Source organism: Hemitrygon akajei, chromosome 11, assembly GCF_048418815.1.
Source record: "Hemitrygon akajei chromosome 11, sHemAka1.3, whole genome shotgun sequence".
In the NCBI taxonomy this organism is placed as follows: Eukaryota; Metazoa; Chordata; class Chondrichthyes; order Myliobatiformes; family Dasyatidae; genus Hemitrygon; species Hemitrygon akajei.
In genome coordinates, this window is record NC_133134.1 from 138,507,486 (window position 1) to 138,525,469 (window position 17,984).

Here is a 17,984-nt window from a genome sequence, read left to right on the forward strand (position 1 = left end):
CACAATATGACATGGACGCGTAATGATGTTGCCATTCATGTACTTCTTACTTATGACCCATAATGAATTATGTAAACAAACAAAGAATGCTTAATCTAACAGTATATTTATAATATTACTCAAATATTGCTGAAATATTAAATACACAACATTCAGAACAAGGATGGGATTAAGACCTAAGTTGCATGCAGCAGGATACTAAGGATCTCTCCTATGAACTAAACACAAATACCCTGCAAAGTGATCTGAGTTTGATTTCTCTAATATAAAGGAGAGCACATTGTAAACATAAAATGCAGTGGACTAGACTGAATGAAGTGCTAGAGAACTGCCACTTCCTCTGGAATGATTGTTTTGGCCCTTGAATGGTGGGAAGTGAACATGTGAATAGGCAAATGATGCATTTCCTCTAGTTGCATGGGATGTTTCATTTTCCCACATCTGAAGCTTTATTCATTTTCTGCTACAGCGTAGGAGTGAATTCACTGAGTGACCAATGCGTTTTCAAGAGAATTCTGAAAAAAGTAATTGAGCTTGGAATCACACAAAAGCATCTTGAGATAGGATCACTCAATGTTATGGAGCTGCTAACTTCCTTGACATGCTAAATACAACAGTTGGCTTGATCTTGCTTTATAGTATTATATAGTGGAAATTCTCAATTTCAGTGATTGTCGTGCATTTTGAGGGAAACATGAGATTGGGTACATATGTAGTACATCTATTAAACACTTACATTTTTAGGCTGTTTATAGCAAAGTGCCGCCCAATGCAAACATTAGATCCAGCCCCCCAAGGCAAATTGTAGTGCTTCAACTGCTTCCCACTCTTGAGGAAATTAGTTTTCTTTGTTCCATCCTGGTGCAAAAACCGGTCATATTTAAATTTCTGTAAATTCAAAAAGAAAATTTTGTTGAATTTCACTTATTTTTGAGTGAAGTGCAGTAATAAGACCACATCACAAAGATGAACTGTTTGCTTATTAAGAACAAATGTGTACTTGAATCTACAGTATTGTCTCTGAAACTAAAACTTTTGTGTGATATATCTGATCAGTAATTCTTTGATCTGGTAACTCATAATTGTCCTTTTCCCACCACAAGATGCTTGCAAATTGACAGACAGGATATTATGAATATGACGATAACATTAGAGGAGGGCAGTGCATCACACCTGAATGGGCTTAGAACAGGGAAGCATTGTAGGGACTTAGCTTCTTCAAATCCAGCATCTTTACCACCTTGAAGGACAGTGATATCAATTACATGGAAACACTCTCAGCTCTAAGCTCCCCACCAATCATACAATTTGGAAAATCACTTCTGGAATACCCTTCGAGACAGTACAGTAGGAATAGCTTTGTCACACTAAATAAACAACATCCAAAAAGATTAATAAAAAACTGTGTAAGCTTACAGATTGAAAAGACTGGAACAAAAGTAGTTTCTAACAAAAATTAGAAGTGTAAAATAGTGCAACTACTTTGAGTAATGTGTGAAAATAATATTTAATGCAGACAAGCACAGGCAATGAGATCTGAGATTTAGCGAGGAGAATCAAAACTGGGGACATAATATCAATAGAAGTGGATTCCTAACAGAACCCAACATTCTTCTCACATGACAGGTAAGAAGATCATGCAGTGTCAGAATCAGGTTTAATATCACCAGCATATGTCATGAAATTTGTTACCTTCGCAGCCGCTGTACAATGCAATAAATAATAATATAGACAGGACACCAGGAATAATCCCCCCACTTTTGCTTGATATGATGGGCTGTATATGTTCCTTTGGGAACACTTAATTTCAAATGTGCAGTATTGCTTCTGTCCTGCAAACACTTGGGTCCAAAGGTCACCAGACTTGATTCAAACTCACAACCTTCTGATGTAGACAGAATAATATTACCAGCTGTCCCATGACTGCCACAAACAGCGTCACCAAGCTTGTCATAAAGCAGATAAGAATTAATCAGATTGCTTGAATTAAATTATGCAGAGTGATGAGTAAATACAGAAACCCATCAAAAGACAAAAGACTTTGACTCTGGGTAAAAGGAGAGTTTGAATGGAACTTAGTAAGTGATGTGACTGAAGGACAAGAAAACTAGCATGAAAAGTTATATTTTCTAGATGACTGATGGGCTGTAATAATTTTTATTCCAGCTCTGTAAGCTATGGTTTACTTACCATGATTATGAAATGTAATTTCTTCCATTTTTGATTCCATTCCTTACAAGACTTATTAGAGGCAATTTTAACCTGGCCTAACAGATGCTTCCAAATTGGTTTTGAGTTAAATCTGATCTTAAAAATCTGTTTGAATTTACTTAAGCACAGATACAAAAATGACTGTGCTGTCATTTAACAACACATGATTCTTTCCTTGGAAGCTAAATGCACAGAAACAAAATGCCTTGATTAACGGGCAGAGCAATGAATTATTAATGGTGAGGTATCAGTTGTACTTCTAACTCTACACTGCAGCAAAAGACTGGGGAGGCTTTGGCAGCAAGTGTAATTAGCTACTTTTTATGAATAATTAAATCACAGCTGGCTGTCACTTAGCTTTGGCCATGAATTTCAAACTCAAAAAGTGAGATATTATGAGAAATAGTTTAAGGCAGTGCTGCTGTTCTCTGAGGAATAAAACATCTGCTTCAGTCTGCAGTGATATATCTCCCTGATTGAAGCAAAACAGCACTTGTGCTGGCCAGGTGAGTGTCCCTCCATTGGCAGGAAGCTCCCAGATGATCAGAAATAGCAGAACTAATTACAGCACTATGTGTGATCCTGGTGAAAATATGACTTCTTCCTTGTGGAACATGTATTTGACTTCCTTGTAAAAGAAGGCAAGGTATAATGATTTTCAAGAAGATTAGATTGTTCTGACAGTCTTTCCATATGACCCCCTCATTAAGGAAGACAAGTGTAGAATTGTCACGGGAACAATGACTTCCAACCATATTCCATATTGACAAATACACATAGGGCTGTAGATGAGTAAGATTCAGGAATTTCCTGTGCACAGTCTCAAAGAATTCACTATCATCAATACAATTGCAATTGTTTAAGAGGAAAGCCAACCAGCATCTTCTCAGAGAAACTCAAGCCAAAGGTACATAAATATGGACCTGGGAACAGACTTCAGGAAATGGATAGGAATGTGTCTTTGTTTACGACCACACAATGAAGTATCAGTTATACATCGTACTTCCTTTCTGATAATTGATCAGAATGCTCAATTCCATTGACTTCAAAGGAACCAAATCCACGAAGGAGCAACAACAGTGAGCTGACACTTTAGCACCTTTTCTAATGCTGGCAAGCATAAAGCTAAGGTCTTTGGTCATCAGTCAGTATCCATCCTGAAGTCAGAGCACCCTTTGAGGGAAACCTAGCCAGGGTAATTGAACGCAAGCACTTATAACTGGAGCAGGTGAATTATTTCCAACTTTATCCTGACAATCCTAATTTCAATCAGCTGATTTGAGCAGGTGAAAATTTAAAATCAATAGGGATCTTAATTAAATATGATATATGCATTAGATGTTGAAGATAATTTTAAATCTCGTCTATACAAAAAGGCATTCGTATATTCCTCATTGGATTGAACCAGGTCAGTTTTTCTGTCAGACCTAGACTCCACAAGGAGCAACTAGGTTTTCCTTGTGGCTGAGTGGTCCCAGTCTCCATGCACTCCCAACCTCCAGTTTCATCCATATCGTAGATTGACTCAGGAATCTCTCTTGTGCATCTGGTGATCCTGTGTTGCCCTGTTATCCAAATCCCAGGAGCCTCTCACATCAGTTATCCGCATGGATTAAACCAGTAATACGATAGAGTTAATGAGACCTGATGCATTCAAGGGTAAAACTCATACATCCATCTACAATGGTCAGACTGTGAAGACAGTTGTCATTTCCTCACATGTGATCAAAAGCCATTTCCTAAACAATCCTTTAGTTTCAGTCACTTTTTATGATACTAAATTCATAACTCTGAATTTACCGATGAATGGAAAATAGTTATCAGCTGATATAGCAGGACTTGAATTCATAACAGATTATTAGTCCATATCTCCATGTCTAACTATTAAGCATCATGACCCAACACACAATACTGAATTGAATGCTGTTGTTTCATTAGATGGCCAAATGCTACAGTGGGGCTTGAACCAACAATCTCTGCACTAATATATATCAATTGAACCATGTTAAATTTTATTTAAAGCAACCTGCAACGTAATTATATTAAGTATGATTAAATCATGTTTGGATTTTGATTTAACTGCAATTGCAGTCAGGAGTCATGAATATAGCTGTATTTGTGTCACTTTTTATAATGCAGGTTTATAATAATAAAAGAACACTTTTTATAAAGTGTACTGCCAGAAGGTAACTGACCTCATGCTCTTCATAGATTTCGGGGTCCGTCTGGGGACTTAAATAAGGAAAGAGGCACAGTCTGTCTCCCATTCGGAGGTGATACTTTCTGCCATCTGCAAGCTGCAACGACATATTCTGAAGAACTTCTCTGGTAATAAATGGCGCTGCTGTCAGTCGTAGAGTCTCATTTAAAACACTATCTGTGAACAAAGGGAGTAGCATTTCTGTTAAATTAGATCAACCAATCCACCTAGATTGTCCACTGGTCAATTTACATTTTAGTTCTCTAGTGAACAACATTTGCAACCAACAGTTCTGTAATTGTATTCCTCTTGGCACAAATTCTTTGGTTCAGAGATTTGGTCTGAAAAAAATGAATGAACTGCTTACATTTATCTGGTGGGAGATTTCAACACATAATCTGTAGAACTAGTATTAATAAAGTTTTATCCTCTTCATGATTGTATTGTCTTTGAACCTTGCTTTCTAATTTTGGGATAATCAGAAAGAAACCTGCCCAAACTTCCCAACTTCACTTCTTTTAATAGATTTTCAGCCAATACAGAGAAAATAATTTAAATTAATGATAACGCAAGGGAGACTGTAGGTCCTGGAAATCTGAAGCAACACATACAAACTGGAGGAACTCAGCAGGTCAAACAGTATCTATGAAAAAATCAACAGCTGACATTTCGGGCTGAGACCCTTTATCTTGAACTGTGATTTATTCTCAATTAATGATCTTCACTAAATCAAATCCAAATCATTCAGCTGAAAGGACTTTGTACTAAGTCAGTAAGTCACTTGGACATTTGTTTAGTTTAGATAAGAATTTAGACACAATCAAATATTAATCCTAACTTGACCAGACACTACCTCAAAAATAGCTACTCTCACATTTGCCTAAGGAGGTCTTTACATTAATGTTTTATGATGCTTGACTTTCACACTGAATCAGAATCAGAATTAGGTTTATTATCAGAGACGTATGTTGAGAAATTTGTTGTTTTATGGCAGCAGTACAGTGCAAAAAATAAAATGTCACTACAAGTCAGAATAACAAATAAATGTAGTACAAATGAAGAATAATGAAGTAGTGTTCATGGGTGGATGAAATGTTCTGAAATCTGATAGCAGAGGGGAAGCAACCATTCCTAATGTTAAGTGTGAGTCTGCACCTTCACTCTGACTGTAGTAATGAGAAGAGGGCATGCCCCAGGTGGTGACAGTTCTTATTAATGGATGCCAGCCTCTTGAGGGACTGCCTTCAATGGTCTTCAGTGGCCAGGTGGTGGTGGCATGTGCCACTGAAGGAGCTGGCTGAGTCTACAACCACCTGCAGCCTCTCTTGATCCTCTGCATTGGAGCTTCCATACCAGGAAGCTTTGCAACCAGTCAGAATGCTCACCATGGCGCATCTGCAGAAATCTGCTACAGTCTTTGGTGACATATCCAATCTCCTCAAACTCCTAATTACTATCGATGCAATGCTCCTCAGACAGGATGAAGAGGTCAATACTCCCCAATGCCATTAGGCTTTACAATTCTACCGCCAGGACTTAAGAACTTTTTAAAAGCTATTATTAATGCTTTTTGAGATAGTGATTTAGATGCATATCATATTTTTTACTGAGTTAAGTACTGTATGTAATTAGTTTTGCTACAACAAGTGTATGGGACATTGGAAAAAAGTTGAATTTCCCCATGGGGATGAATAAAGTATCTATCTATCTATCTATCTATCTAATGAAGTTTAACTGCTGCTATGCCTTCTTCATGATTGTGCCAATGTGTCTGGCCCAGGATAGGTTAAGAGAAAACTATACTGCTTCGTACTCAAAGAATGTTATTGCAGGGAAAACAAATATGAAATTATTTCCCCAACATAATTATGCAAATTTGATTACAATTAGAAACTCAAAATGTATAAAATAATAATGCAACAATGGAATAAAAACTCTATAGATTCCAAAGCAGGAAGTAAAGGTAATCATCAAAATTCAAAGGACATTTGTCCACTGAATTATAGTCTTAGTTGGAGCCTAATGATAAACATTTGTTAGCATAATAATTATGAAATGAATTGTGGCAATTTTAACAAAGAATGCATGTGAACTACTGGATTATGAATAAAGAAAACTGTACCTAAAATAGGTGTATTGTTGAGTGCATCTTGGCTAACAATGCGTATTGTCTGGTTAAAAAAGATTTTCTTCATTTCCTCCTGGACTGCATGCTTTGCTTCTGGGTGCTTTAGCAGGAATAATAGTAGCCAAAACGCTGCAGGCCCATAATTACCCTAAAAAAATCAAAGCAAACGAATGATATTATATTTTTTGACAAGAAAGGCTTTATTAATCAACTGATTCAGTACATGTATCAATGTCAACCGCTGATGGCTATATTGGACTTCTAATGCACAAATTTATAAGTCTTTGTTGCCAAGATCCTTGATAGAAAGAAAACTTCCAGTGATCCAAACACAGGAAATAATGATACATCTATGTGTCGTGAGGTAGATAGCAGCTGAAGGGTTCCATATACAGTCTACTGGCTATTTGACTACATAATGTAAAAGATTCTTTCTTTTAAAGAAGATTAAAATTTGTAATAAAAAGGTCAGATTTGCGTAATTGCATCTTCTGAAAATAATACTTTTGAAAATGGCATCATATTACGTGCAGCTGTCCACTGACGAATTAGTGTTGACCGATGTGTACCAGTATCCAGAATGTGAGTTGAGTTGACAGCCTTATGACTCCAAGATGAATGTAGGACTAACAGAGCCACAACTGATACAAGGAGTAGGAACATGCATTGGCAACAATTCTGACAACAAAAGGATGCTAAATACAGAATGATGCAATACGTGGACTAGAGCATTTTTAGGATATCATTAATAACTTTCATATGTTCACCGTTTTACACAGATAATCACAGTATTATTTATAGTCAGCTCATATGATTGTGAGTGCTTAATGCAGCTTTGAAGTAAATTTACTTTTCATTGAAAGCAAACTGCGCCATAATATGATCTATATATTATGCTTCCTTTTATACCTGGTCCATTAGAACACTGTTGATGTAAAGTTTTGTCCCAATAAATTAGAATTTGCAAATCTTTAAGCATTTGAATAGTACATTGGATTGAATCAATCTGAATGTTTTTGTTACTAAAAGTGTCACAGGAAATAGGTAAGATTGAGATGCATTTGTTTTGCTTCGCTTTCATTTTCAATTCATTATCAGATTAGACTGAAAACCAGCTCACCACTCAAAATATGTACTGTTACTTGTTCTTTATAGTTTTCTGAAATAACTATAAAAGGAATTTTAACTAAAACCATTAATTCTCCTAGAAATTGGAAGTGCATACATTTATCTTATTTTTCAGAAACTTACTAAATTACTAAACTTACTAAATTATTCTATCTCATAGCTTACCATTGACAACAATTGGTCATATTTCAGTGACTATTGACAGGGACACTCTTTATTACTTTTAACAAAACATCTTCCAAAGGATTCTTCTCATACAAAATGATCGAGATATATTGTGCCCACTTTTCATTGTAAGTATATTGGAAATTCATGGAAGCCTTAGAAATGTAGTCATTATAGTTAGTTTTTTTTGAATGGGGGTGGTGGGTAGTGGCATTGGTTTGGGCAAGTCTATTAATTTCAAATAAATATAAACATTTTGGTATAATGAAAAAAGCTGAAATCTTCTTTTCCCTCCCCACCCTTGGAATCTGAATCAAAAACCTTATGCAGTGTCATATGAGTCTCCCATCATTGTTAAAGTAGGCATGTTTGATGTTCCTGACTCCTACTATGAAGAAATGCAAGCTAATCAGTACCTGTTGAATTTCCATAAAATTCTCTCAGTTACTCATTAGACTTTTAATGAAAGACTCAAAAGCTTAGTGCATAGTTAATCTAAACATTGGTAGATTAAGAAATCACTTATAAAAATAAAATTATTTATAGAAATGTAAAAACATACTTAATTTATACAGTGAGTCTCAAGATGACTCAAGATATGCCACAGCCAATTACGTGCTTGGGAGGTAAGTTTGGTTGCTGTTGTAATTAGGGAAAGATGACAGCAAGAAGTGACAAATGGTACTAAAATAAATAGACAGTGAATCTACTTTTAATGATGTTGGCTTAGGCAAATATAATGTTAGCATTCATTTTGAGAGAATTAGAATGTAAAAGCAAGGTTATAACATTGAGGCTTTATAAGATATTGGTCACACGACACTTGTCTAAGAAAGAATGTGCTGGTATTAAAAGCATCCAGATGGGGGTTCACAAGCAAGATTCCCGGAATTAAAGGGTTAACACATGAGAAACATTTGATGGCTCTAAGCCTGTAAGCATTGGAGTTCAGAAGAGTGAAGGGGGATCTCATTGAAAATATCAAATATTGAAAGACCTAGATATAGCGGATGTGGAGAGGATGTTTCCTATTGTGGATGAATATAGGATCAGAGGGCACAGCCTTAGAATACAAAGACATCTTATTAGAACAGAGATGGGGAGGAGTTTCTTTAGCTAGAGGGTGGTGAATCTGTGGAATTCATTGCCACAGATGATTGTAGAGGCCATGTCATTTGATAAACTTAAAACAGAGATTTGTAGGTTCTTGATTAGTAAGAGTGTCAAAGGTTATGGGGGGAAGGCAGGAGAACCAGAATAAGACAGGCAATAAATAAGCCATGATGGAATGACAGAGCAGATTCGCTGGGCCAAATGGCTTAACTCTGCTTCAATTGTATGTCTCATGGCCTTATAAATATTAGCAAAAAGTATTCTGACCCCCCCCCCACCACCACCACATGCCCTCCTGCACCCTCCCTTTCTTAAAATAATGTTTTGAAGTATTTCCCATTCATTTGGGGGAGGGATGTAATGCTGAGGCTTTATAAAGCCGCACTTGGAGTATTGTGAGCAGTTTTGGGCCCCATATTTAAGAAAGGATGTTCTGGCATTGGTGATTTCCAGATCAGGTTCACAGGAATTTTTCCAGAAATGAAAGGGTTAACATATTGCCATTTTAGTAGCACAATTAACATATTAATGGTACACTTGGGCCAGGGACAATGCTTAACAGCAACTGGAAATGGATGAAATGTGAATATTTATTGAATAAACAAAAACAACAGACTAAAGCAACTGTAAATGCGGAGTAGAGATTGTAGCTTTTGTGATTGTATGTATAGCTGTTTACAATCACAAATGTTGCAATTTACTTCTGAGTTGAGAACTTCTTTCACAGAATTGTTTAATAAAACAGCCCACTTATAACAATGTAGAGAGAATATAACCTATGAAGAGTTTAATGTTTCTTCTCAGACAGGGAATATCCAGCTGAAGAAAGACAAAAGGGATTTATCTTTTGTTCCATTTTTTGTTTTTATTACTACTATGGCCCTGTACTTCCTTCAAATTCACAGGGAATGGATATGTTACCTAACAAAAAAAAAATGAAGTTTGACCTTGGTTTGCATATTTTTATGTGCCAAAATGGAAACAATAATTCAAATCCTAAACACATGCATCTGGAGGAAGTGTGAATGCATAATGCTTATAATAATAGACAACTGTCATTTACAATACGTGAATACAACTGATTGTTTTATCAGCTGAGAATTCAGCACCATGGTCAAGGGCACACAAATCTATTTCAAAACTTCAAGATTTCACCTGTTCGTAATTGTTCTCCAAAAGAAAACCAGTTTTGCAGTTTATTACATGGATGTAGGAAGCAGGATTATAAAGAAAATGTTCCCCCATTTGATTAGATCACGACATAAATAAAATACCATTGAGGTGCCATTGATGGGATTTGTTAAAGCACAAGTACAGAGCAAAGGAGGAATTGCTTGAAGATTACTAATTGATTTTTCTTTTACAAATGCTCTCAAAGAATCTTTACCCCCCCCCCCAAACTTTTGAACTGTAGTGAATTTTACAGAAATCAATGATTAACGTTATATAAATGACAAAATAAATTTGACTAGAATGGCCAGTTAATCCGTTTTATTTTTTGTCATAGCTCAGATTAAAGAGGTTGGCCAGGATGACAAAATAAAGCTCCACTCTCTTATCAGCCAAACAAGATGTGTTGTGATTGCTGCAGCTGATTAGAAACCCAAGTACCAATGGGAATTCATTAACATCATCAAAAACATCATTTCCTTCTCAGCTTGGATGATAATCTAAAAAGATTTTGTGCTTACTTAGACTTTAACACTTGTCTTTCAATTTACACCCATCTGGTCCCTTTTATTTTTGTTCTATTTGGCCACATAATATTTTAAGCATCTGAATTTGTTATTTGTGAATCAGTTTAGTGAAATTGTGTGCCTCTAGTGACTCTCTTAGTTTGAATTGCAAGAATGCAGTTAAGTGTTAGAATGATAACTCAATATTTTATCATTTGATGTAATAAATATCTAGAGAAAGAAAGAATACTTCAAGTTTAAGAATTGAGCCTTTCAGTACAGATCATTGGTTGTCAAGACATTCAATCAGAGGATTAGTGGACGATCATCCTATTGATCAATAATTTAGGCTACTAGAAAGTGAAATGTCACACTGGTAACATTGTCTACTAACAACTACCTTATTACTTAAAGTGTGGTGCTAAAGTATGGTCATAGCATAGAGTCCACAATTAAAAGATATGATTACCAGCAAAGAACAATCATGGCCATGGAAAGACCATGATCGCCCACATCATACAGCATGGCATACAATCAATGAACAAATCAAATAAATGTACAAACTAGCAAAAACAGATGTATTTATTTTTATGAAATTACTCAAAATTATTTTATTACATGAAAAATTTTATGGAATGGTTGAACAAGTTAGGCCTTTATTCTTTGGAGCATAGAAGGTTGAGGGGGGACTTGATAGAGGTATTTAAAATTATGAGGGGGATAGATAGAGTTGACGTGGATAGGCTTTTTCCATTGAGAGTAGGGGAGATTCAAACAAGAGGACATGAGTTGAGAGTTGGGGGCAAAAGTTTAAGGGTAACATGAGGGGGGATTTCTTTACTCAGAGAGTGGTACTGTGTGGAATGAGCTTCCAGTAGAAGTGGTAGAGGCAGGTTTGGTATTGTCATTTAAAGTAAAATTGGATAGGTATATGGACAGGAAAGGAATGGAGTGTTATGGGCTGAGTGCGGGTCAGTGGGACTAGGTGAGAGTAAGCGTTCAGCATGGACTAGAAGGGCTGAGATGGCCTGTTTCCGTGCTGTAGATGTTATATGGTTATATGGAATACATATTTTTAAAAATGGCAAGGTTTTGGGTGTTAATGGTGGTTAGAGTGTGAGCATTTTTTACAGAAGCACTCCCCAGTGATGTAGTTATAGATTGTCAGTTAACTTTTCAGTATGCACAAATACTTTGCTCTATCAATAGAGATATTCTTACACATGAGAGTTGCTAACATCATCTGTCCTCTCAGATAGACATTAATGTTCTTAAGGCACTAGGCAATGAAAAATGGGGAAGTTCCCCGACAGACTTGGCAAATGATTCCCCGTGCAAATCATCTAATTATGTATCTCATTTACATTTTGTATAACATGTGTTAGAACAATAGTTTTTCAAATGGTAGGAAGTGTATTGAATCATCCACCGGGAGGAGGAAGAGGAAAAAGTAGTGGATAAAGAAGGAACAAATTGAGATAGATCTGTTTTGCCTGCTCCATCTGTGAGGGACTTATTCCCTTAAACAGTAATATCACATCTTTCCTTTCCACTTTCATTGTCTGTTGCAGTGCTAACTTGGCCAAGTTATGAAAAATCACTGCAAAGTATATTATTAAGTAAAATTAAATTAGACTATGTATGAAAGCTAGCTAACTCCCCATATACCTACCCTTATTTTAACTGCCCCTATGTCTGACTTCTGACTTTGATACTAGTCTATTGCATGCCTGTGTCAAGGCTGATGACCATGAGTGGAACAGACTGCTGATGGCTTTGATATACGACCTTGAGCAATCCAGAAGGCACCGTTTCACATTGCTCCATCATACCATGTGCACGGAGCTTCAGGCTGGTTTTCTAGCAGCAACAAAGGCACAGGCAGAGCAGCAAGGGTGGAACATGTACACTGTATGCAGCAGCTAGATACCTCAGCACCCCTTTTATCTGTTGAAGGTCAAATTAAGTTGGCTGCTGTGAGACTCTGCGTACTACACTGCACATTGTAGCCCATTGCCACTATACGAGCAGCCTGCACTTTGACTTTGGATGGTTACTGCAGTGGAATCTGTGCGCGGTTGGGAATCGCTGCTTTATTGTTGGGTCTAGAAGTGATCCCGCAGCCACTTCAGAAGTTATCAGATTATTTCTCCAGTGTCTTTAACAGATATATCCTATTCTCCCTCAATATATATGCCTGAAATAATCATGAAACGGAAGAAAGATAGGAGGGAAATCTTTAAAGGCAAAAATAGTTAAGGATCATTTTACACTATAGGGGGATAACAGTGCACTCCATTGTAACAGATATACTATTATCATATTTAAAAGAGCATTGGCTCCAGGCTGATCTGTGCTTTTCATACGTACAGCCAAGGAACAATTCACAATATCACACAAGGTCTTTTTGTGTGCCAGGAAACAGAATCCAGCAGCCTGTGACACTGCATCACTTCCAATGCAGATGAATATCAGGAATCTATTTTAAGGCATGGGCATGATGATCGGTGTGATTGCACTTTAGACACCACAGCATCTCTAACTCCATAACATTGAACTATTTTGGTCTGAATACAAAGCCCATAATAGAAACTATTATCATAATGTGCAAGGTTTTTGTATCAAGGGAGGAAGTGACATGCTGCAAATTTCGGCTATAAAAGGACAACTCAGAAATTGTACAACCCCAGAGAAATGTAAGCAATTAATCTTAATCTTACACTCACAAAGAATTCATCAAATGCAATCATTAGATTTGTATACAAGTGATATTGATGAGATGAGATTCATTTTAAGCCAAATGTTTTTAAAGATTATTTCTTTCTGGCCATTTATATAGAAATGCAAATATTTGTTTGCTCATCTCAGTATAAATTCAGAATGAGCGGTTGGAAGCAATTTTCAATTGAACTGACCTGTTTAAAACAGTCACAGTTTGTCTGATTTCTGAGTAAATGAACTTGGTCAAATGAACAAGATGACAGATTTCTATTTTGATTTGATTTGATGTTTTATAATAGATTAGACACACAGAAAGTAGGTTTCCACCCATTGGAAGAGCTAAATATATTTGTGTAGTAATCCTCTCTGCATGGTCTTCAGACTGATCTTAACTTATTTGAAGTGTTAATGAGAAGTTGAAAAGGCAAAGAGATGAATATAGAATACAGGCTAATAAAGTATTCATAGGTGAGATGCACTTTGATAAATACAAACTCAACAGCACAAATACTCTCCTTAACACACCAAATCCATCTACCACCTGTTTATGCTTATTATAATTTTTATTCTCCTCACATTGATTACTTCCCCATATTCTACCACTCACCTACACAATAGAAGCAATTTGCAATGGCCAGTTAACCTGACAATCCACACATCTTTGTGATATGGGAAGAAACCTGAGCATCTACAGTAATCCCACATAGTCACAGGGACTCCAACATACAAACCCTACATACATAGCACCCAAGGTCAAGATTGACCCCAGGTTGTTGAAAATACAAACCGGTAGTTTTATTAGCTCTACTGGCTGCACCACTATGCTTAAGTACTTAAAAAAATAATTAATTTTATAAACATGCTAAATTGATTGCAATGAACAATGGCTTAACATTTTCACAGGTTTGATAACCCCTTATAAATTAACGGGGATCCAGTTCTTACATCAGCTAATCCTGGTGTACAGCTGAGGGGCCAGAGACAAACTGCATCCTAACCCTCTCTCCAACACATCAGAAAGGTGTAGTTAGGTGGTTTCTTTCTATGGAATGATTAATTACAGGTAAGCTCTAGCAATGCAACAGAAGTTATAAAATACTACTAATGGGTAAAGATAAGATTTTGGAATAATAATATGTATTTAAATATAAGCATAGGTTTGCAGCAACGGAAGGTGTTCCATTCAGTGGGTTGCAAATACTCCTTACCTGCGTGGCCCACAGCTGTAGTACCATTGCTCGGGCCTGCATATCCTTGTGTAGACCTAACTTCTGTAGGTGGCTGCAGTAACTTTGAATCCAGCTGCTTCTGTTCACTCTTGAGTTTAAATTTTCCACAGACAACAGTTGCCAAAGATGCTCTTTTACTAAGTTAGCTTCTTTCTTTTCATCTAGCAAAAGGAATATCTGTTTATTAACATGTTGTAAGTTGTGATAATTGAAAATCATTTTATCACAATGTTCAAAAATAACAGGTAAGTTTATCAAAGAGACAAAGAGAGACTGCAGGTACTGGCATTCTGGGTAACACCCCAAAAATGCTGGAGGAACTCAGTGAGTCAGGCAGCCTCTATGAAGGGGAATAAACAATCTATCTTTCAGGCTGAGATCCTTCATCAGGACTGGAAAGGAAGGCAGCAGAAGCCAGAAGAAAGGGAGATACACGAGCTGACAAGGAATAGGTGAAAGATTTATCATATCTGTGATATTTGAAATTCTATTTTCATTTGTTTTATTTAATTTTTTTTCCATAAACATTACTTCATTCATGATGTGCTCACCTGCGGATAACATGGAGCGGACTATTTTCATCAAGAGTTGGTCTAGTCTCTTGTATATATTATAGACTTCTGATGAATTAATCTTATCTTTACTTTTGGATGTTTGTCGGTAATCTTGTGCAGCTTCATTCCCATACAGTGTGAGATATCCTGCCCTAATTAAACAACAAAAAATAACATTACATCCGATGGTCATAATGACAAATGTGGACTGCTGACATTAATTTTAACACTCTTTCCTAAATTATTTAAATCTACTTAGGAATCGATGGAAAACATTTTGTTTTCAAATAATGTTCCTCATCTGTAATGCCACTTATTTCTTGTTGTTCATAAATCCAAGTGCATTTTCAAAGCCTTCCATATAGGAATATATGTTCTGGTTATTACAACTCAATTTTCAACATGGGTAGAATAGGCAGTTGGAATTTTGACAGAAACCTCAATTTACTTGAAATTATGATTGAACTGGAATGGTGGGTAATCTAAGTGGTCAGATAAAGCTCTTGAAGAAAAGGAGCAGAACTTATTACATTCTTATAATCACCAGTAATGCATTGCCGCATATCATGATTTACAATTTAATAATCTTATTTATATAAAGAGAGCCTTACAGGAAGAGTCCTTCAATATTGGCAAGTAGTCAGCATTTAACAAAGAGATTCATGTTTTCGGGATTGTGATGTAATCCATCAGTTTAGTGAAGATTTATGGGATAAGGATTCTCATTAGTTCACCACAACTATCTTTCACAATAATTGATCAGAAATTTTGACTGAAGGTTAACAATGTAGCCCTCAGAGGAGACCTGTCATTTCCACTTTAGTTGCACAAAGAAAAAAGACAAGCAGGGAAATGTACCTGGTTCCCATTTTTACACTCATCCACAGTCATAGGCACCTTGGTACAGCAAAGGAAAACTCTCTTTAGCCGAACAGTATTGTCCTGGCCAATATCTATTTCTCAAGCAACATCACGGATTGAGGCAGCAGTGTTCAGGCCCCAGAACGGATCGGGGCGACTGAACTCGATGTCTGGACAGAGACCTATGCGTTGTACCGAACTGGAGAGGGCCAATCGAGGCGGTGGGCTCCAGGCCACCTGAGTGCATCGATGGTTGGACCCAATGCTTGGACATTGACTTTGGCAGCGGGCCAGATTGAAAAGGTCAGGGTGTCAGGGCCCAAGCTGTGCGATGGCTGGTTCAGATCACTGTTCGCTGAACTATGCTGAACTACGGGATTCTCTTTATGGACTTTAGTTCAGAGTGCTATTTGCTTGGGTGATGTGCTTTTTTTTCTCTCTGCACATTGGGTGTTCGACAGTCTTTATTAAAAATATATATATGATTCCTTTTGAGTTTCTTTTTGTTCATGGCTGCCCGTAGGAAGTGAATCTCAAGGTTGCATAATGTATACATACTTTGATAATAAATATACTTTGAACTTTGAACTTTAAAGCTGATCATCATCAAATCACCTTTTGAAATGACTGATTGATTGCTACTTTTTTATATTACAACATCAGAAAATACTTTGTTAGGTGCACTTCATGACATCATTTGTTTTTTTTAGCCTCACATGAGATGTAGTCACAGCAGTGAGATTGCCTGGAAGCTAACCCTTCAGGCAAACTTCATCAATGTGAGCATTGTGAGCAGCTGCCAAGTTTATTAGAGCCCTGAGTTTCTCTTTTTTTCAAGAGGGTGTCATAAATCACAAAAAGATAGCATTTTAAAAGATCAAAACTGCATGATAAACCCATGGCTCAATGTACTTATGATGAAGTTACAAATAGGGTCAGAGCAAAATTACAATGAGGTCTATATAATTTATCAGATCGGCATTTGAAGGAAGCTTTTCAAATGTAAAATGCAGTGACAAATTTATTGTTCTCTCATATATGTGAGCAGGAGAAAACTTAGCTGCAGGCAGACACTTACAATATTTAGCATTTAACATATTCATCTGATGCTGATGAACATCTAGTTTCCTCAGCAAAGTCCTAGTTTAAATGTAGAACTTATGTTATCAATCACTCAACAGTTAATGCATTTTATTAGTCATTTTAGATTTGTATCTTACATACTGATTAATTTCTAAACATTAGAAGATTATAAGCTATTAGCATATTTTTTCATTACTAAATATTCAAAAGTTCTTTAAAATAATTTAATATACACAAATCTATTTCAGTCCTTGCTGGAAACTAATGGGCTACACATTCAGATTTAAGAGTGACATCCACATCAGCTATATAGCTCCTGAGTACAATAAGATGGACTCATGACATCATAATCTACCCAATCTTATTGTCTACCTGCACTGTACTTTCTCTGTAATTACGGTTATTGTTTTTATCTTTTACTCCTTCAATGCACTGTCTAATGAATGCAAAACAAGCTTTTCCAAACATGCAGCAATAATAGACCAATTTCAGATCCAATTCTAAGCAGACAGCTGATTAAAACGCTACCTGAACATTGTACCATAACAGAAGTTGAATAGTCCTTCCTGCTTCCAGGTGTACGTTCTGTCATTTTCATCTGTTAGCAACAATGTTTTAAGATTAGATAGCATTGCATCTGTGAGTGAAGAAAGGTTTTTTCCTTGGAGATGCCTGCCATAACAAAAATATGCAACGTTAGCAGTCAAACTAATAGCTGGCATTTACACTCATAAAATGCCTGGCTCCCCTTTCCAGTCATGTTACCATATTCTCCCTGGTTCCCATTTTATGCTATCAATGTTATAAATATTATAATGTTATAAATGCTATGATCTCTCTCTTCTCTTATCCAACTCTGTTGAGATCTTCCACTTCTCCATCACAAGCTTTGATCCCTTATACTTATAAGTTATC

At 36.4% G+C, this 17,984-nt stretch overlaps 1 protein-coding gene across 4 annotated transcripts in view; it reads right to left on the bottom strand.

Annotated features, from left to right (window-relative positions):
* Positions 1-17,984, bottom strand: part of ptgis (prostaglandin I2 (prostacyclin) synthase) — a 173,578-nt gene that overhangs the window by 8,819 nt on the left and 146,775 nt on the right. For all 4 annotated transcript variants that reach the window (XM_073061777.1, XM_073061778.1, XM_073061779.1 and 1 more), the window contains 6 exons: positions 17,598-17,741; positions 15,123-15,277; positions 14,551-14,732; positions 6,534-6,687; positions 4,407-4,588; positions 737-888 (listed from right to left, as the gene is read on the bottom strand). In XM_073061777.1, coding sequence (XP_072917878.1) covers positions 737-888; positions 4,407-4,588; positions 6,534-6,687; positions 14,551-14,732; positions 15,123-15,277; positions 17,598-17,741 — 969 coding nt within the window. The remainder of the gene's footprint in view (positions 1-736; positions 889-4,406; positions 4,589-6,533; positions 6,688-14,550; positions 14,733-15,122; positions 15,278-17,597; positions 17,742-17,984) is intronic.